We start from the raw sequence: 19,106 nt of genomic DNA, 5'->3' as shown, positions 1-19,106 counted from the left end.
GCGATCTTACACTGTGATATAGCCACGTTCGAGATAAAGCATTGTTTCCAAGATTACAAGATATTACATTTCGTCGGATGTCTTTTTTCACGAGTGACTGTGCCGTGTTAAGGCACTGCGTTTCAAGGCTAGCGAGCCAGTAAGCAAGAAGAAAGAGAAGTAGCTTAGTGCAGCTTACGAACCTAGTCGATGTCATCGACATCGACATCGTGATGCGTCCAGCCTCCACAGCAGCATTTCGGCATCCCCGGAACCTTGCCGCAGCAAAACTTGAGTCTCTCCCCAGCCGCTAATATCCTCTCCAGTGTCTGGTATGGGCGCGGTGCAGGATGCGCCTCCGCGCGCATCTTGTCAAATGGAACGGGCTTGACCGGGTACAAGATCGCGTTTGCCATCTCTCCCAGGTCTACTCTTGTATTGGGGTTGAAGTCCACGGAGAGGACGTACGCGCCGGTGCCGCCGTACTCGTCGCCAAACTGCATATGGCCGAGAGGAATGAGCTGCTCGCGGTGTGTCCAGTACATCCGCTGGACGGTCATCGCGACCATGTCGCCGGGCGGGATGTCGTCCTTGTCGAGCGGGTGGACACCGACGAGCTTGAACTTTTTCTCGAGCGGGAGCTCGGCGTGGTTTTTCTGGTAGCGCAGGTAAATGCCGAAGACGTAGTGCTCGTCGGAGCCGGGGCCGTACTGGATGTAACCGTTGATGGAGAAGTTGCTGAGGGATGTCTGGTGGTATTCGGCCCAGCGCGTGAACTCGCCCCACGCGTTTGGGTTTCCGGAGATCTGGCCTGCGCGGGTGCGCGCTAAGCCCCAGAGGGTGCGACACTCGAGCTTGTGTAGCGGCCATGTTGCTTTTTGGCACTCTTTAGACTGGAATGATGAAACGAATGAGCCTTTTAGATGAAGAAAAAGAAAGAAGAGAAGAGCCGCACGCAGTATGTGTGAAGCAAGCAGCCACTGCAGCGGAGGAGCTCGCCAGTGCCGCCAGAGCAACGGCGCATCTGCCTGCAGGCTGGATTCCTGCACTGAGGATGTGTATGGAGTGGCTCAGCACAGTGAAATGCATAGGGATCTGCCTCCCCCGAGTAGAGAAAGTCCACGCTTAAGCTTGCACCCGGACGATTGCACATCTCGGACTGAGTGCTGGTAGTCAAGTCGAGAGGGAGAGAGCGACGCGTCGATGGCCCCCTGAACACGGGTTTTTACTAATCCACAAGGACCCACAACAGACAGCCTCTAAGATCGCGAATGACGAGAGGATGGCCACGGACAAGGCGAACCGCCTAACTGACAAGTACCCCAACGCCTACAGCGACTTCTATGGCAGCCGCACTCCCTGTGTCTTCAAGTCTGGCCCTCACTGGCACGTCCGCAAAGGCCCTCACCCGGGCATCGTACGTGAGCCTCGTCCAGTCTACCGTCACCCCATTGCCCGCACTTGGCTCTCTATCGGCAAGTGCATCTACGACGGCCTCGACTCCATTGGCGTACAGTGGACATCCATTAACCCCCTCGCCTACGCCGACGCGGGGGAGGCCAAGGTCTTCTGCTCTCTCATCCTCTCCATCGGTGTGAGGCCCCATTCCCTCCTCTACGACGCTGCCGTTGCTGCTGCTGCCGTCGTCAAGGAGATCCTCGCCGACGCTGGTTTCCCCACCATCGAGGTGGCCTTTGTCGAGTCGGCAGTCACTCGTTCTGTCGCCGCCGGCCCAAAGCTCCTCTCGTTCGACCCCCTCTTCAACCACGTCCCCGACCTACGAAAACCCTTCACCCCCACTCTCGGTCTCTCCATCGCACCCCTCAAGTACCCCCACTTCGAGGGCACAGCCGCTCTCTACTTCCGCCTCGGCAAAGACGACAAGCGCACCGCCATCCTGACCTGCACCCACGTCGCCCGTCCCCCTCCTGTCTACCCCAACACGGGCATAACGCGCGGGAACGCGAGCCAGGCTCGTGAGGAGTTCGTCGCGCTCGGTAACACGGGCTACAACAACGCCGTCAAGGCCATGATGAGCACCATCGACGACCTCCTCTGTTCCATCGAGGTCTGGAACGACATGCTAAGCAGGCTGGGGGAGCCCGTCGAGGGAGAGGACAGTAGGGTCACCGAGAGGCGTGAGGAGTGCATGGAGTCGGTGGCGAAAGCGATTAAGAAGATCGGGAAGGTGAACGCGATCCACGACGAGGTCATCAAGCACCGTGCCGCCCCTGATCAGCGCGTCATTGGCTTTGTGCTTCACTCTGAGAAGATTGAGGTTGAGGTCGAGCCCCACGGTTTCACCAAAGACTGGGCCCTGATCGAGCTGTACGACGAGAAGATTGATTGGCCTACGTTTAAGGGAAACAAGGTCTACGTCGGTACGTCGTTTTCCATATCTTTGCCTCCACCTCGTCTCCATCTCGTTTCATTGTCTTCAGTCTCAGCTGACTATTCCTCTTCTTTCCTCCACAGGCGGTAACTTCTCGATCCCTAACTTTGGCAACACCATGTTCCCTCATCCCGTCGATCGAGCGACCTACCGCTACCCCGAGGACGGTCTTCTCCAGGCGCATGGCGTCGTCCAAGACGACGAGATGCGCGACCCCCAGCACCTCGACGTCCACGGCGAGAAGTGCCTGCTCGTCGTGAAGAGCGGGTCAGCCACGGGGACCACCGTCGGCCGCGTCAACGGTATCGAGTCCTTCACCCGCGTCTACGACGACTACGGCATCGGGCACACCTCCGTTGAGTTCGCCGTCTTGCCCTACGACAGGATGCGCGGTAGCTTTTCCGATGCTGGCGACTCTGGGTCTGTTGTTCTCGCTAGGGATGGTCGTATCGTCGGAATCCTCACTGGCGGCGCGGGCCCTGTCGACGAGACCAACATTGCGTACCTCACACCGTACTGGTGGGTCGAGCAGCAGATCAAGGCCAGGTATCCCGGCTGCTTCCTCTATGAGGTCGTCCAGTAGGTATGTCGCATGACTCGTCGACTTTATCGTGTAGGTCCTGGGCAATCCTAGATGTTCGACCTTGGTCAGCCTTTGGACGGTAAGTATCGCATATTTCTGCATCTCGGACGTTCGCCGTGTAGCTTATATGTGTGTCGTCTTAATGTACTGTTACTATCGTCTCTCCCAATCCGTCGTTTACGTCTTGTGTGTATTTTTACTTTGAAACGAACAGTGTTCAGTTGAACCGTGACAGGGGGACGCCTTTGTGACCATTGTTGACAAGTTCGGAAGCTGAGTCGAGGGTTCTCGACTCCACGGAAAGGGGAAAGGGCATCGTTGTAGAGCGCATTGCCCAGCAGCCGGGCTTTGGTGGAGGAGGCGGCATAGAATGGAGCCGGATCGCTGTCAATATGTACACGTCCCACAACTCCTCGTCCCGGACTCGGTGTGTATTCCTTCTTAGCATAGGTCACACACGGACCAACAGCACAGGCGCTGCCGTAAATGATGGTGATCATCATGCTCGGTGGCCGCCGGGGTGTGATACCATCATAGCCTTGACACAGATGCATGACAAAGAACAATCGCCGCCTTCATCTGCTTACTTGTGCGCAGCATTGGGGCAGCAACTCATTCAACGACAGGTAGTACGACGCTCAGCAACCCCACTCAACCCCACCCGCCTACGCCCATGGAGAACAGCGACTTCGAACCATTCAAGGGCCATTCCGACAACATCATCGCGCTTGTATTCTCCCCCAACGGAACGTTTTTCGCCACCGGCTCTCGCGACCACACGATACGGATATGGGACGCAGCAACGGGTCGTCAACGTGGAGACGTGTTGCGGGGACACACAGGCTGGATTAGCGGGCTCGCCTACTCTCCTGACGGGAACCAGCTAGTCAGCTGCTCCTCTGACAAGTCTCTGCGCGTGTGGGACGCAAACACCCATCACCTGATCACGGATACGCTCGAGGGCGAAACGGGCGGCGGGGGGTTCCTGTGCGTAGATTATTCTCCAGATGACGGACTCGTTGCCAGCGGAGACACCAACGGCCTGCTGAAGCTATGGGACGTGCGAGAAGGCACCTGCACAGCGACAATCCAGCATCCGCATCGCATCAACTCTGTCGCTTTCTCGCCTGATGGTGAGAGCGTTGCGACTGCGTGCCATGATCGCATTGTCCGCATCTACGCCGTGGACGACCGCGCGCTCGTATACCATCTCGTCGGGCACCGAGCCTCCGTCCGACGCGTTCTGTACTCCCCTGACGGATCCCTCCTCGCCAGCGCCTCGCACGACCACACCGTCCACCTCTGGGACAGCCAGAAAGGAGAACTGCGCAGGATTCTCTGTGGACATAGACACTGCGTCATAGGCGTATCGTTCTCCGACACCGGCGAGCGACTTGTCAGCTCCTCGAGTGACGAGTCCGTTCGGGTTTGGGACGTTGCGTCCGGGGAATGTCTCATGGGACCGCTGTACGGGCACAGAGGGCCGGTAGCCGCAATAGCGTGTTCTCCGGACCGTGTACACTTTGCTTCATGTGGGCACGGTGGCGTGCGTGTTTGGAAGATAAGCACCGGAGACTCGGTTCTGCCAGAGGTGAGTACCGCGCAAATGCTAAAGTCAACGTGTAGTTGATCGTATTTTTTCCTAGTTTGGTACACCAGAGCGTGATGGTGGTGCTGTGAAAAGACATGAGTACGTTCTTTAATACTTTGTGTCCATAGGCTCACCGTCACTTGACCGGACAGGCTTAAGATGTTCGGTTCTGTGTCCGCAGTAGCATGGTTTTCCGACTCAAGGCACTTTGCAAGCGCAGGGAACGACTGTATCATCAGGATCTGGGACGAGCGGGCAGGGCTTGAGTTGCATATTCCTCTCGTGTGCCACAGTTCAGAAGTTAACTGCTTAGACCTCTCGAAGGACGAGAGGCTCTTGGCTAGTGCCGGAGGAGACGCCATAATCTGCCTGTGGGACGTCCAACTGAAGGTTCTCTCCTTACCGCCTCTCACCGGACATTCAGGGCCCGTGCTTGCTGTCAGGTTCACGCCCGACGGTCTGCGTCTAGCCAGTGGAGGACACGACAAAACAGTCCGCATATGGGACGTCCAATCTGGTGCTTTGCTTCGTGTCTTACAGGGGCACAACGACTGCGTCCGGGCACTCAGCGTCTCCGCTGACGGAGCTCGTCTCACAAGCGGCTCTGGCGACGGAATCCTCAATATATGGGACCTCAAATCGTACACCATCCTAGTAGATTCTCTCAATCACGGACGCGGAGTGACTTCGGTGTGTTTTGCACCGGACGGCTCGAAAGTGCTGAGCGGTTCATCGGACAACACAGTGCGCGTGTGGAATATTCCATGTGGAACTCTGGCCTTCGTCTTCCAACATGGGGGCGACGTTAACTGCGTCCAGTTCTCTGCAGAAGGGCACAAGTTCTTGAGCGCGTCTGGTGATCGTAGAGTCTGTGTTTGGGATACAGCGACCGGAGCGCTTCTGCAATCTTTGAGGCATACTGACACAGTGCTCGTGGCAGCGTTTTCTCCAAACGGAAAAAAAAATCGTCAGTGGATGTAGTAATGGCAGCATTTACTTGTGGAACTCGACCTCTGGGGAATTATTACACGCCAAGGTTGGAAGCTCCTCGTTTTTATCTCATTAAACATCGTTGAGCTAATTGTGCGTTTTGAACAGAGAGTCGTTGATATTCAATGTAGCACGGAGGTGGAATCACCTCGGATCACGGCTGTTTGTTTATAATTCCTCGAAACCAGCTTTCTTTCTTTCTAATCGCTGACTCAGGGAGAAAATCAGCCAACACCCGAGACAGCTAAAAGAAACGATTTGCTGACCCGTGCCTTTCGTCGCCTCCGGGGAAACACCTCAAACGATGTATTTATAGGAAACAGAGCAAGCAACAACGTGCCAGGGGAAACTCCCGAATTCTCACCATTCGACGTAGTCTGTTCATCCTAGTTTGTACAGCATTATACTAACCTGAAGCACTTTGTAGACTCAGGGAGAACATGACGTGCAGGTGAGCACCCGAGCTACTACGAAGCCTGCTCATTCACGGCCTTGGATTTAATAGACGCTTAACGTTCATGCTACGGAAGCTCACACTGTCTCACGCGGAGATACACAGGTAGCTTATTCGTAAATGGACTCGTTCGGTGTATTTCACATCCGCTACAGGTTTCTCAAATAGTACCCTTCAAAGGAGACCTGGAAAATGAACGAGATACAAGTGGCGACAAGGGTCAGCCTAGTAACTCAAGTCCATCGGTGATTTCCCGTTATTACCTTGCCACACCCCTGGATCGCTTACGAGTAGTCATTGAAGCTTCGTGGCAGTCTTGAAAGTTTCATGAACGTATGTCATGGTAGTCCTATATAATTCCCCCACTCATGTTGATCTTGAAACAAACAGAGACCTGCAATCGTTACTAACATCCAAAACCGATACCTTTTTGACGATACCGATAATGTGAGCTCTTCCTCGAACGAGATTACTTGACGTATTCTTAATATAACGACATGGCGAAGAGCTCTGAGCGCCTTCAGCCTCTGTTAGAACCATTGCAAGAAAGCCCGAGCACACGAGGAAAATTCACCGCTACTGTAACGCGTTCTTTAATACACAATGCTTTTCCCTGAACGTCGTTTCAGCGGCATGAAAAGGAGATGTCTAAACCCATCACCGCCCGAAATCAGTGGTTCAATGTGGCCAGTGTGTTCAGGAAAGCTATAGTGAGCGCATACTATAGCATGACCCCATTTTATGCGTTATAGACTTGGTGCGATTAACCCATATGTATTGACAGGGTCGACTCTCAAAGTTTCGCGATGACCATACCAGGGGAGGGCAAGATGACGAAGCTGAAACACAGTCTTATCCCATGGAAACTTTTGCCCGCCAAGGATGGCGCCGTCCAACATTTATTTCACCTGCGTACGGTGTCCAGGTGCGGTTGGTTCCAGAAGCATGCTGAGGACCGTCTGACCCTTTTTAATTGTACTAGCGGATCATGGCGAGCGGAGATATAGCTGGTAGGCTTCCTGGTGGAGACACCGTCGCCGCCGACTTCGATGTGTCCCCCGACAGCTCGGACACAGCGAGCTTGGAAGAGCGTTACCCTCTGTGGGCGGAGTGGTTTTGTTTTTGTAACTTCGCTTGCCGTAAGTCGGAGGATGGTTCCTCATAGCGACAAGAGGGAGTCGGCTTCCATTCAGTTTAGTAGTCAATCTTCAATCTTGAGGTAAGATCGATGATCATTCATATGTAGCTGGATGACAAGTTGAAATGGGGTAATGCGTCGGGTAGAGATTGCTTCTGCATGCTGGTAGCCAATCGAGCTTGCATGCATCAGCTTAGATAGTCCACAGATAGAATACATACAACAAAATGTAAGGTATACCGAAATCCATCTGATCAAATCTCAGACACTACAACAAAGGAGGGGAAGGGACACCAGTCAATCAGGCCCAGGCGTCGAGAGTCGAGACGGAGCTCCAAAATAACGAGTGAGCAAGACAACATACAAGGGACGGGGCGCGAACAAGACAACAAGACAACAAGAATAAGAATAAGAACGAAAAGAAGAGCACTATGGTGGGAACGCATCACCATCTTCGCGTTCGACATCAGCAAAGTGGCACGGTCGCCAGACGACCGAGAGGGTGGGTATCGAGAGCGTCCGATGGCGCGGAGGCCAGCGGTTCGAGCGGATGCGCGAGCGCATGTTCGTGACGATGCGTGCCGCGCGTTTCTGCGGTGTGTCATACACAATGAGTCCCCCGCGCAAGCAGCAGGATGAAGAGAGAAGGGCGGCTCACGGTGAGATCTGCGCGCAGGGACCCCAGAAACGAGGTCCGGGACTGCGAACGCGCTTCGGCGGGGTCGTCCTGGGTGTACACGGATCCGTAGGGGTGTGTATGCACGGTTTCGCGGCTGCGGTTGCGGCCGTGCTCGGACCCGGGCCATTGGGTTTTGGCGGTGGTGGCGGTGGTGGTGTGGGGGAGGCCCGTTTTCGTTCCAAAGGGGAAGTGGACGAGGTTGGACGGCGGCGTGCCGGCGAGCGTCGTGTTTTGGCTGTCCGTGCCTGTGGCCGTGCCCGTGCCCGAGTCGGACTGGGGCTGGGGGTGGGAGTGAAGGCCTGGTTGGGACTGGGAGCCTGGTAATGGTCGATTGGGCTGGAGTGGCTGGTTGAACCAGGTTAGGGAGTCGACGGACATGCGCTATGGGGGTCATCGAGAAAGGGCAGTGGTTGTCAGCAATGAGGAGGGAAGAGTTTGTCACAGATGAGGGGAGGAAGGCGTACTCACCGGTGCAAAACTGCGTCCCTGCTCTAGCCCAGCATTTCTAGCACTGCGATCCCTAACGCTACGATGCCGGTTCTCGCAATTAGATCCATACGTATCGTACTGAGAGTAGTAAGAGAAGATTGTGAGCACACGTGGAAACCACGAGCGAGCAAGATGTTACTGACATTGGCATGGATGTAGCCGGCGGAACCACTGTAGGGGTGGTACATCCCCCACGGCGTCGTTGTTATGGTTCAACTCTTCCCGCGTCCTTTTTGCGAGGATAATGTGGATTTGACCTCCCTGGTGCCTCCTTCGCAGACAGTGGCCACGTCCCACGGGAGCGTCCTTGAGATACAAGATGGAAGTAAAGCAAGGAGAGGGAGATAGACGGCTATGAGCCGTGTGGGCTCTGAGACAAGCAGCAACAAGCGCCGAAATGCGTCGTGGGGGACCTTGAGAACTCTCGAAGGAACCTTATCAGGCGCAAGGGGGTCGGCGGACCACTGGGCGACGGAAGTTCGGAAGACGACGTCCACATGCTTAATCAAAACGAGCTGGATTGGGGGCGTTTGATGAGCATTTGATACATCTCGAGGCGCTTGTAGGCCGAAATCAAGGCGTAAAACAGATGCGACAGTCCGCGGGCCGTTGTACCTAGTGGAGGAGGGTGTGGACTCGAAGTGGACAAATGGTCGCTGTAGAGCCTTCCAATTGGCTGATCGTGGTGGAGGGTGAGAATGGGGCAGGGCAGGGCAAGGCGGTGGCAGGGCGGCATCATGGGAAATTGGACGAGGACAAGGAGGCTCAGCGCTCATCACGAACGCATAGTCTCGGACTCTGTATCGATGTTCCGTCTGTCAGCCAGCACTCATGGTCCTGAAACCAGACCTTACTTGGCTTTACACCCAAGCTGTGATGCTCTTGTGCTCAAACATAGTCGATGTTGCAAATTACAGCCTAGGTGGATTGATCGGACACTGCTGACTCTGTGTAACTTCCTATTCCCGGCCCCAAACTCCATCAAATTCACAACGTGGACTCGAGGTGTACTTCTGTTCAGAGTTCACCTCAAGCTTGCATGGCGATGCCCTGAAGTGATACACCCCTCGACATCAACCCGTTTCAGTCAAGCAATCTCTCGCAAAAGATCATAACTATCATTGAACGTTCTTTGAGATGCAGCAGCTAAATATAACGACAGAAGGTCATATAGACCTTCTTTCCGTTTCAATAAACAAGATGGTACGATACAAACACAGCGATAGGGATGGGTGTGATGATGACAATATCTAGCTCTGATGGCCGTGGCCAGTCTTAGATCCGGACTCCCCGAAGTCGACCACGAGCGTTACGCCGGGAGTGAAAGGACGATGCATCCGCCCCCTTGTACTGTTCTGCATCGCTCGAATGCGGTGACGTTGATCGTGGCCTTGTTCTCTGGGCTCGACGTCGAGGATTTGTTCTCCCACTGGCAAGTCCTTGTCATACTCGTCGCCTGTGATCCAGCGACAGTGCCAGTCGTTACCGCTGGATGCCAGATTGCGGGTCATCATGAGACGCGGCGGGCCTGGATGTTTTGAGTGTGTTATCTCATATATTTTGTCTTTGATACAAGAGGGTGTGTTTGAAGCGATGTGTGGGTGCTCAACAAGTCGAGGCTCGCAAGACTGAAGTTGAGACATGTTGTTCAGAACGGCGCGCGAGGTGACGCAGAGAGGTTTTACGGAGGAGAGACGTCGAAAATGCACACCGAAGAAGAACATACCCTGGTTTTATCCCTTTACATGACAAAAAAGAACAAAAGGCATCGCGCGGGGTCCATAACAAGGTTCAAGCGTCGCCATCCCGCATCGCATACAACCATGTAGCGGATTCAGAGCGTCGAATTTGAGCGCATTGACCCTCTAGAAACCAATGTTAGTCATTTGCGACAAACGGTAGCTGCATGAAACTGGGAACGGCCCCGGTCCATGCACTTTGTTGCCTAGTTCCGAGCGGACCCGGCTATCCACGGGCGAGGAAACGGCCTGACAGAAACGGGGGAGCATAGAAGGAGGCGCAACGAGATCAAGGGCAAGCATGCTTTGTGTCGTCTGTGTGGCTGGGACAGTGTATGTTCGGTACGGGGAGCACTAGAGTGACACGGTCGGTGGCAACAACAAAGCGTTGTGCACGCGCAGGCTGGGGTTGTCGCTTGGCATCCGTGGGAACATTTAGGGCATTTCCCGAAAGAAACCCCTGTCCTATGTCCTTGTCTAATGGAGGTGTCCAAGTCCTGCATGACTCTGGCTCTAGGGAGTCGCCGTTCCTACTACTCCTGCTTACATATCAATAGAGAAGGGGTACGACTAATGTTCGTCCTTTTATCTCGCAATTAATCGTCGCTGGCTCGGACCATCGTGAAACAGCAGACTATCGCCTTTTGCTACGTCAACACAACCATGACCAAAATCGCTCCCATTAATTAAAGTATGTGCTAAGTATTCACAACAGTATCGGGCTATCTGAGTATCAGCCATCGTACATGTCGAATGCAGACCTCAGGGCTTCCGGACAGCATTGTAGATCAGCCTCCACTTTTTCATCTTGTGATCCGGCACGAAGTACGCACCACCCCACGTCGTCTGGTACCTGGGACGGTCACCAAGCTGGTGATACGGGTTCTCTTGCTTCAGTATCTCATGCCTGTGCCTACCAGCGGCCTCCAGCACGCGGCGAATCGTCACCTCTTTAACCTTGATTGGCTTCTTTTCCGACATCAGAAAGATCTCGATGTTCATCACGTCATATTCCTCCCTTACCCTGTTAAGAAATCCAAAGGCAGGGAGACCGAGAGTGTGGTTGCTGAGAGGGCCGCTTTTCTCGCTCAATATTCCGGAATGCTTATCCGTGTCCTTCCAGACGAGCTGGGCCGTGTGCAGTTGAGTGTCATCGTCCCACCTGAGTTTAGCAGCATTCGGCCACATGTCACATGGCACAGCGATAATCGAGAGCAGTAGAGGGACTGGGGTGAGGTCTCCTTTGGAAGGGTCCGGACGAGCATTGGAGAGCGGGTCGATGTCAAGATTGTGCTGGCCCCAATAGTAGAGCTGGTCAATGTCATTCGGAGGTGGAATAGTGAAAAGATCCTTGTTACTGTTGAATACGGGAATGCTTTCCTCGTATCTCATAGTGAGCAAGTTCGAGAAGGGAGGCAGATTTGTGGTTCGAGGATCCATGACGGCGAGTGCAAGTTGAGGGAGAGAATTCTAGGTGTACGAGGCAAGGGATGTTGAAGTGTAGACTCTCGGAATGTCACCGAGGTATTTGTACCTTCGACCCACTCGTCAAAGTGCAACGGTATGAGAGCCGAAGTGCATCAAAGCAAGCGCGTAATCTACCAAAGCGTCAAGATTTGAGTCGTTTGACTTGCGACACTGAATAAGGGCCGAAGCAAAACAAGAGCACGCCAAATCAAAGCAGCCGAACCGAAAAATGACAGGCTGAATAGCGCTTTTGTTGGAGAGTATACACGTGAGCATTGGTCAAAGCAAAAGCGACACGACACCGGCACTCCATCAAAATGGTATCAGCAAGAAAATATCATTGCATACTTAAACGATCAAGATAGCAAAAAAGGTGACATACGGTCTTTATTATCATACAGTACATGCTATCTTCAAAAAAAAGACGCCCGAATAAATCTACATAGCACATGTGTGAGTAGCATAAGTATTGTAGGATGTTGAATAATTGCGATATCGTGAGTTTTGAGCATAAGAAAAGGCCGTCACCAAAGGCATATAAAGGAATTGAAGAACTATGTTGATATGATAGTGAAGTGCGTAGTAGCTAGTACCACCAGAGCGTAGTAGAGCTTAGGATTGTGAAGCGCTGTCGACTATTTCAGTACGTTCAATTTCCTTGTCAAATTTCAAGCACTTAGCCGTCTGACGGCATCTCATCAGAAAATGGGATTTCTGCGCAAGCGAGAAGGACTCACAGGCTGCAAGCCGAATGCAATTACCCTTCTATCGCTCCTGTCACGCGTCAACGCGTTTGTGGGTACACCCACAGTGTTTTCAGCTTCGAGTTCGGGAGGCTGGAAGCGCGACCGGACCTTTGTATTGAACAACAGAAGGCGGGTCTCGTCTTTCTGTTTTCGATTGTTGAGAATGACTAGAAGCGAGTTGCAGTAGACCTTTGAGCCGACGATGACTGGCACAGCATAATAGTGCTTTTGTTTGAAGCCGACCAGAAGACTGAAGAAAAGTAGCCACATGATGGCTTTTACAAATCAGACAAGGGAACGTACAGATTGAAGGTCAAGTCAAGAGGCTCAGGTCGCTTACCTGATGCCATTCCGGTCTCCACAATGACCTTTACCAATCCATCAATGAGCTTGTCCGTTTTCCTGACACCGGTGCGTCTCCTCGATAGCTGGCTTCTTTGAGCTTGGTGTTTTGACCGAGCAATATGAATAACGTACATGATATGTCATGAGACCAAAAATTACAATGTCGCAGACCGCCATTGCAACCGACCAAAGCTAACGGATCGATGACATGAGCATATCACTAACATATTTTCAGCGCTTGATAAGACGCACGGTTATGGTATTTAGGACATCACTTGGGACCTTCGTGTTGTCGCTGGAATCATCTGTGTCCGCCCTTATACCGCTAACTGTAGCTGTGGAAAACTGAAGCAGAGAAAGCTAGATAATACTGAGAAATAATTGTGTATAGAACAGGCTTGTGGACTTACCAACACAACTAGCGTAGTCTGAGAAACGGAGCCGCTGACGATGTAGATACGCCAGGCATAGGAACACTCGACAATTGCCCCAACTCGACAAAACATTAGCTTCACCTTGATATCTCACAGTGGGCACAAACCAATCATAAAACTCACTGAGTGATGGTAGGATGATTTCCGATAGGAACTCTGTGTAAAGGAGGAACACAGCATCAGAGCATCCCCAGCCAGAGACGAGGATCCCAAAGGCATCGCGGGAGGAGGTAATCATCTGGACTGTCTCGGCTGTGAATGCAGAGTACACAGTGGTTCGCACTATGTACGAGTCCGAGAAAGGAGAAACATGGTACTTGTCTGGAAAACGTCAGCCAACTCGATTGTGAAACATAGGAAGTGGATGTCGGCTCACATAGTTGCACCATTAGAACCCCGTACAGAATCCAATTGAGTGCATTGCCTCTGAACTTGACACTGACATTTAGTTTCACGGATCATCACGATGTGCACCAGAAAGGGCATACATGGGGTATTAGCCTATACACAGTTAGCTAGAAAACAGTGGGTCGAATGTGTGAAGCTCACATTTCAAGAATATTGGATGGTATGTTACACTGGAATGCCATAACTGAAGCGGGGGGAGGGAGATTGCTTGAACCGAGAAGATGGATGCATTATATGGCTATATTTTAGCGCCTTTACCACCAACACATGCTATATATGAGATGTAGATCTGCGGAGCCGACGGATGTCAACGCTGTGGTTTCAGCGATGTTTAGAGGAAACTGTATTCCTCGGTTGGCGTGCGCCTATCATGAACTTGGTCAGCGGGGCATCGCCTTCATGTGACAGACAGTTCGACAGAAAGATTGATTGAAGGTTACAAGTGCACTACTTCTGGAGCTCCCCCGCAAATTTGATGGTATGAGAGGCTCTGCCATCAGCGCCACACAAGTAAGCACTGATGATAGGCATATCTTGTTCCCTAAGTCTTGCTGAAGGACCTACACTTACGAATACGATCAATGTATCTTTCAACCCTTTCCTTTGGTTAGTTTAGAGATCCCTTTGAGTGTATTTATTGTCAGCTGTCTCTAATGATGTGAGACGATAGGGATCAGGCTTGAGGAAAGATACTAGCATCAAGATGGGGAAGCAATATCACTCACAGCGTTAATATTTGGGGTTCAACTCAAGAGTTTGATGAATCAAAGATGCGGATTGCGGCGGGGTCATCTGGCAGCAGAAGCCTGCTGGATCATGAGCACAGAGTGGTTTGGACGCATCCGCCTGTAAATTTGAGCACAAAGCACGTCCAGAACCGGCTCCAAGTCCTGAGCGCGTCATCGGACTATCATCGGCAAATCGGTCGCCTGATGAAGTTTCGTTACACGTGATTTCTGTCGGACGCTTACAAAGTGGGGCGACGCGTCTCTTTGACAGGACGGTCATTTGAAGAGGCAGGTGAGGGCCTACAAGTTGTGTAAACCAACATTGACTTCAATTATGCTCATATAGCAGTGTGGTGTTGAACGATGTCTCTTTCTTCTGACATCCAACTTCCTCCAAGTCTCTTGATCGGAACACCGGCAGAGCAGGTGTCCAAGATAGATCTGTACACGCGCCAGCTTCGATGTTACCGCAACTCCCTCCTGTGGGTCTGCAGGTTCCCACCAGAAACTCTGGGACACATCTTCGTTAGATATGTTGAACCAGATCACGCGTTGGAGAAGCTAAAGACCGTCACCAGCGTTTGCCAACATTGGCGCGACGTTGCTCTCAATACTCCACGGCTGTGGGCTACCATTGTCTTTCATGGCGACCACGATGTTTCTCGGGCAGAACTTTGGATGGAGCGAGCTCGCGGTATGCCTATCGAATGGCGCACGTCTGACAACGTTCGCCTGAAAGAGACATCCGAATCATTCAAGCTCATAGAGAAACTGCTTCGACAGCCAGCTCGAATACATCACCTTGAGCTCCCACTATCGTCTATCTGGAACGGCGAGATCATGTTCGCTGATACCCTGGGTGCATCTAATGCCGCCCCACTCCTTCATACCCTACATCTCTCTTATCATGGCTTCGAATTCGATTCTTTCATCCCCCACACGCCGTTCGGTGGAAACACTCCTAATCTACGCAATCTATCGCTATACCGCTGTGCTATTCCATGGACATCGCCCATCTTTTCTCAGCTACAGTCTTTGACTCTCAGCTCTCTTCCTCACCCGATAACACCTACAGGCCAAGAACTTCTCGATCTTCTCCGTGTCACGACTTCTTTGCAGGAACTACGGCTTCACTGGAGCCTCCCTCAAACTCCCATAAGCCACTCGACATGGACGTCCGACAACTCCATCGAGCTTCCGTTCCTGCGCCACCTCTCCCTATCTAAAGGCTCGTTCGACGGATACAGCTTCCTCCTGCGAAACGTCCAGTTCCCTCCGAGCACCCACATCCAGCTGTCGGGCATCACGCTGGACCGCCCGCTCGGCGAGACGACGCTGCTGCCCCCGAAGGTATTCAACATACCCCAGTTCACGTCGCCCATCACTCTCCAGGTCGGATGGCTGGACACGTTCCACGTGCAGCTGCACACGCACCGCTGCCCGCGCCCGTTCTTCTCCGACCCCTCCAGCAATGTGATCCCGCAGTGCACCGGTCCCGGTAGTATTGGTGGCACCGCCAACGAGCCCAGTTGGCCGTGCCGCATCCGGCTCGACGCGTCCTTCGCGCTGGACTATCTCCCCCCTGGCCAGGGCCTCTCGTTCGAGCCGCGCCTCGCCGCGCTGCTGTGCCGCGGCGTCCCGTTCGCGGTGTACAATATCGCGACGCTGTGCGTGTACACGCCGACGGAGGAGGCGGGCAGCGAGCGCGCGGTCGCGTGGGCGGAGCTGTTTGCGTGCGTGCCGCAGGTGCGCAGGCTGGATGTGACGTTTCGGACGAGGTTTTTGAAGGATGTGTTGCGTGCGCTGGAGCCGGGTGGGGAGGAGGACGGGCCGGGGGATGGGGTGGGCGCGGGGACGGGGACGGGGACGGTGCTGCTGCGGGGGCTGGAGGAGGTGCATCTGAGGCCGCATAGGCACGATGCGTATCCTGTGCAGGATTGTGCGCGGGTGTTAAGGGCGCGACAGGAGGCGGGGGCGATGGTGCAGCGGCTGGTGATAGAGCAGCATCAGGAGATGGCGCAGAGGGACAAACGCGATCTGGAGAGGGTCGTTGGAGAGGTTATATGTGGGTAGCTAGTGTTTATCTGGATGCCGTGCTGACTGCACCTTAGACGCCCATGCGCCGGACGAAAGAATTCTAGCGTGGCTCGATTGGCAGACGGGGTTCCAGTCCGCGGTGCATGACCATGACCAGTACTAGTGAAGAATAACATCTATTTATTTCATCAAGTCCTAAAGATAGTACACAAAGCCTAGCTAAATCGTCAAGAAAAGTTCACACCACATCACATCGCCGCAGTCGCATTCCCTGGCTGCGGGAAATACGTGAGCTGATACGCGTCCCCGGTGAGCGTGAACTGCGCCGTCAGCTCGCGCGTCGTGTCGAGCGCGAGCTCGTACGCGCCAGGGTACAGCCAGAAGTTGCCGTACGCGTCCGCGCGCGCGATCTGGTTCAGGACGACGTCGAACGTCGCGGTCTGGGCTGCGCCGGCGGCGACGCTGTGCAGGCGCGTATACGCGGCGAGCGCCTTGTTCGGGTACGGCGCGGGGCCGTACGTGCCGTTCACGAAGAGGAGCGCGCTGTAGTCGGACGTGACCGCGCCCGCGTTCGTTACCGCGACGCTGAGCGTGTCGAACGGCGCGAGGTCGATGTGTGCGGCGCCCGATGCGGCGGAGACGAGCGTCTGGATGTTGTATGTGCTCGCGGGCGCCTTTGTCCATGTGTATGTGAAGTTGGTGTAGTGCAGCCCGTAGCCGAACTCGTACACGGGTGCGCCGGTGTACCATTTGTATGTCCGTCCGGGGCTTGTCGTGCCGTTTGCGTTCGGGCGGAGGTTCATGTCCGTCATCGGGATCTCGTAGACGTAGTCTGCGGGGTACTGGGTGGTCACGAGGCGCCCGGCGGGTGCGACTTTGCCGCTGATGATGTCGAAGAGGGCCTGGCCACCGCTCTGGCCTGGGTAGCCGGCCCAGATGAGGGAGTTGACCTTGCGGCAATTTAGTTAGATGTACATGATGTGAAGGCGTGGTTATGAACTTACCGACGCGTTCGCCTTAATCTCGGTATCGTCCACCTGTCCTCCGCCAAACTGCGCGACCACAAACGGCTTGCCGAGCGCGGCGAGCTCGCCAATGAGCTGCAGCTGGTTTCCGGGCCAAGTGACATTATACCTATCCATCGCCTCCGCCTCGACCGTCACGTCAATCCCGCCTGCATACACCACCGCGTCCGCCTCGCGCGCCGCTGCAATCGCCGCTGCAAAGCCCGCGGTCGAGTTGCTCGTGATGTTCGTGCCGAACACGTACGTGACGTTGTAGCCCGCGGCGAGCGCGCCCTGGAGCGGGCTGACGAGGTAGGGCGCGACGCCGAAGTAGTTGCCCTGCATCTGGTTCGTCGCGTTCGCCCAGGGCCCGATGAGCGCGATGTTCTTGAGCGTGCTGGGGAGGGGGAGCGTGCCGTCGTTTTTGAGGAGGGTGATGCCTTCGGTGGCGGCGGTGTAGGCGAGCTGTTGGGCGTAGGGCGTGTCGACGTTGGACCAGCCGTATTGGCGGTAGGGCTGTTGGGCGGCGGGGTCGAAGTAGCCTAGTCTGTGTGGTGCTGTTAGTTAGAGGTGGGGTGGGGTGGTTAGAGGGATTGCTGACCTGACGAGCGACGCGTACTGGCGCGTCAGGGCGGCGCGGAGCTCGGTCTCTGTGATCAGGGACTGGTTGTATGCGAGTGGGAGGTACTCGGTGTAGAACGTGCCGCAGTCGAGGTCGGTTCCGGCCCTCAGCGCGTCGGCGGCAGCTTGTTGAGGAAGGGCGGTGTAGTTGTGAGGGTTGTAGATGTCTAGGTATAACGTCAGATTCGTTCAGTCCACAAATGGAGTACGCGACGTACTCTCAACGGCGTCGCAGTCGCTGGTGACTATTTGGGCATGTCAGATATGTGTTCCTTCTTTGTGTTATGGAAAGCTGGACTCACCCCAACGCGTCTCGTCAAAGTTCCAATAGTCTCTCAGGATGTCTTGAAGGAGGTAGGTGTCAGCACATGTAGGGATGCCATTGACAGCATTGTATGAACACCTAAAAGCACGGCACCGATCAGCAGACGCAATGACCAGAGTCGCGTGAACCTACATCGACGCCCCGGCCTGTGCGTCACGGTAGCAACTCTGGAACGAAGGCAAATAGAACTCGCTCAAATCCTGAGTGGTGATGAGCGCATCAAAGCCGTATCGGAAGTTATTCTCCCAGTCCTCGAGATCGTACCCCGCAAAGTGCTTGCACGTCGCGACGACCTGGAAGTACGGCTCGGGATTGACGCCGCCCTGCAGGCCCTGGATGAGGTTGTACACGTATTGGGCGATGTGGTACGGGTCCTCGCCGGGCGTCTCCTGGCCGCGGCCCCAGCGCGGGTCCTTGAACGGGTTGATGTTGGGCGTCCAGAAGTCGAGGCCGGCGTGGCCGTAGTTGTTGAACGAGCGGCCCTCCATGCCGACGACGCCGCCGACGGCTTTGATGAGGGCGTCGTCGAACGCGGCGGACATGACGATGGGCTGCGGGAAGGAGGTAGCGTAGCTGAAGGGGCCGGAGGTGGAGAAGTTGACGCCCGGGCTGTCTGCGACGCCGTGCTGCATTTGGGTGCTTAGCTGGCTGCTTTGGAGTGGAATTGAAGAAGGCTCTTACCAGACCTTCTGACCACCACTGGTACGCGGGAAGACCGAGACGGGGGACACCCGGTGAACCGTTGACGGTGTTGTTGATCAGCTCCTCGACGGTGAAGAGCTCGACGAGGGCGGCGGCGCGCTGTGTCGCGTTGAGAGACGTGTCGCAGACAGAGTTGTTCACGAGCGGGGCGGCAGTACAATCGGGGAAGGCATAGGCCGACACCTGGGGCGCCGCAAGGGCGGCTGCGAGCAGAACCGCGTCTGACCGCTTCATGATGATGATGATGAGAGTGAA

General features: G+C 54.4%; 8 protein-coding genes across 8 annotated transcripts; 3 read left to right on the top strand and 5 right to left on the bottom strand.

Moving 5' to 3' along the window:
* Positions 1-182: 182 nt before the first annotated feature.
* CONPUDRAFT_154879 (uncharacterized protein) lies at positions 183-1,003 on the bottom strand (the record flags this gene model as incomplete). The annotated part of the gene is made up of 2 exons (XM_007771684.1): positions 183-872; positions 935-1,003. 2 exons carry the CDS (start codon positions 1,001-1,003, stop codon positions 183-185), a joined length of 759 nt encoding a protein of 252 aa, XP_007769874.1.
* CONPUDRAFT_125778 (uncharacterized protein) lies at positions 990-3,539 on the top strand. Its single transcript, XM_007771683.1, has 2 exons — positions 990-2,360; positions 2,455-3,539. The coding sequence occupies exons 1-2, from the start codon at positions 1,262-1,264 to the stop codon at positions 2,952-2,954; spliced, it is 1,599 nt and encodes a 532-aa protein (XP_007769873.1). The 5' UTR covers positions 990-1,261; the 3' UTR covers positions 2,955-3,539.
* An 88-nt stretch (positions 3,540-3,627) lies between these two features.
* On the top strand, positions 3,628-5,526 carry CONPUDRAFT_58099 (WD40 repeat-like protein; the record flags this gene model as incomplete). The annotated part of the gene is made up of 2 exons (XM_007771542.1): positions 3,628-4,456; positions 4,730-5,526. 2 exons carry the CDS (start codon positions 3,628-3,630, stop codon positions 5,524-5,526), a joined length of 1,626 nt encoding a protein of 541 aa, XP_007769732.1.
* Positions 5,527-7,556: 2,030 nt separating this feature from the next.
* CONPUDRAFT_154877 (uncharacterized protein) lies at positions 7,557-8,184 on the bottom strand (the record flags this gene model as incomplete). The annotated part of the gene is made up of 2 exons (XM_007771682.1): positions 7,557-7,718; positions 7,786-8,184. 2 exons carry the CDS (start codon positions 8,182-8,184, stop codon positions 7,557-7,559), a joined length of 561 nt encoding a protein of 186 aa, XP_007769872.1.
* Positions 8,185-10,796: 2,612 nt separating this feature from the next.
* On the bottom strand, positions 10,797-11,474 carry CONPUDRAFT_73900 (uncharacterized protein; the record flags this gene model as incomplete). The annotated part of the gene is made up of 1 exon (XM_007771622.1): positions 10,797-11,474. One exon carries the CDS (start codon positions 11,472-11,474, stop codon positions 10,797-10,799), a length of 678 nt encoding a protein of 225 aa, XP_007769812.1.
* A 581-nt stretch (positions 11,475-12,055) lies between these two features.
* Positions 12,056-13,616, bottom strand: CONPUDRAFT_73899 (uncharacterized protein; the record flags this gene model as incomplete). The annotated part of the gene is made up of 9 exons (XM_007771621.1): positions 12,056-12,136; positions 12,239-12,522; positions 12,588-12,675; positions 12,725-12,784; positions 12,845-12,937; positions 13,003-13,085; positions 13,150-13,347; positions 13,403-13,464; positions 13,576-13,616. The coding sequence occupies 9 exons, from the start codon at positions 13,614-13,616 to the stop codon at positions 12,056-12,058; spliced, it is 990 nt and encodes a 329-aa protein (XP_007769811.1).
* A 909-nt stretch (positions 13,617-14,525) lies between these two features.
* Positions 14,526-16,362, top strand: CONPUDRAFT_144751 (uncharacterized protein; the record flags this gene model as incomplete). Its single annotated transcript, XM_007771681.1, has 2 exons — positions 14,526-16,227; positions 16,274-16,362. The coding sequence occupies 2 exons, from the start codon at positions 14,526-14,528 to the stop codon at positions 16,360-16,362; spliced, it is 1,791 nt and encodes a 596-aa protein (XP_007769871.1).
* A 50-nt stretch (positions 16,363-16,412) lies between these two features.
* On the bottom strand, positions 16,413-19,085 carry CONPUDRAFT_125773 (glycoside hydrolase family 3 protein; the record flags this gene model as incomplete). The annotated part of the gene is made up of 7 exons (XM_007771680.1): positions 16,413-17,149; positions 17,204-17,750; positions 17,805-17,991; positions 18,043-18,069; positions 18,127-18,227; positions 18,282-18,775; positions 18,831-19,085. 7 exons carry the CDS (start codon positions 19,083-19,085, stop codon positions 16,448-16,450), a joined length of 2,313 nt encoding a protein of 770 aa, XP_007769870.1. The 3' UTR covers positions 16,413-16,447.
* Between the last annotated feature and the right edge of the window lie 21 nt (positions 19,086-19,106).

This window comes from Coniophora puteana, assembly GCF_000271625.1.
Source record: "Coniophora puteana RWD-64-598 SS2 unplaced genomic scaffold CONPUscaffold_8, whole genome shotgun sequence".
Classification (NCBI taxonomy): Eukaryota; Fungi; Basidiomycota; class Agaricomycetes; order Boletales; family Coniophoraceae; genus Coniophora; species Coniophora puteana.
This window is presented reverse-complemented; position numbering and strand designations above follow the sequence as displayed.

Bases quoted from the DNA above. Each gene is read 5' to 3' on its own strand.
- CONPUDRAFT_125778 (XM_007771683.1), top strand. From the start codon at position 1,262: ATGGCCACGGACAAGGCGAACCGCCTAACTGACAAGTACCCCAACGCC. The intron at 2,361-2,454 runs GTACGTCGTTTT...TTTCCTCCACAG, and splicing joins GGGAAACAAGGTCTACGTCG to GCGGTAACTTCTCGATCCCT.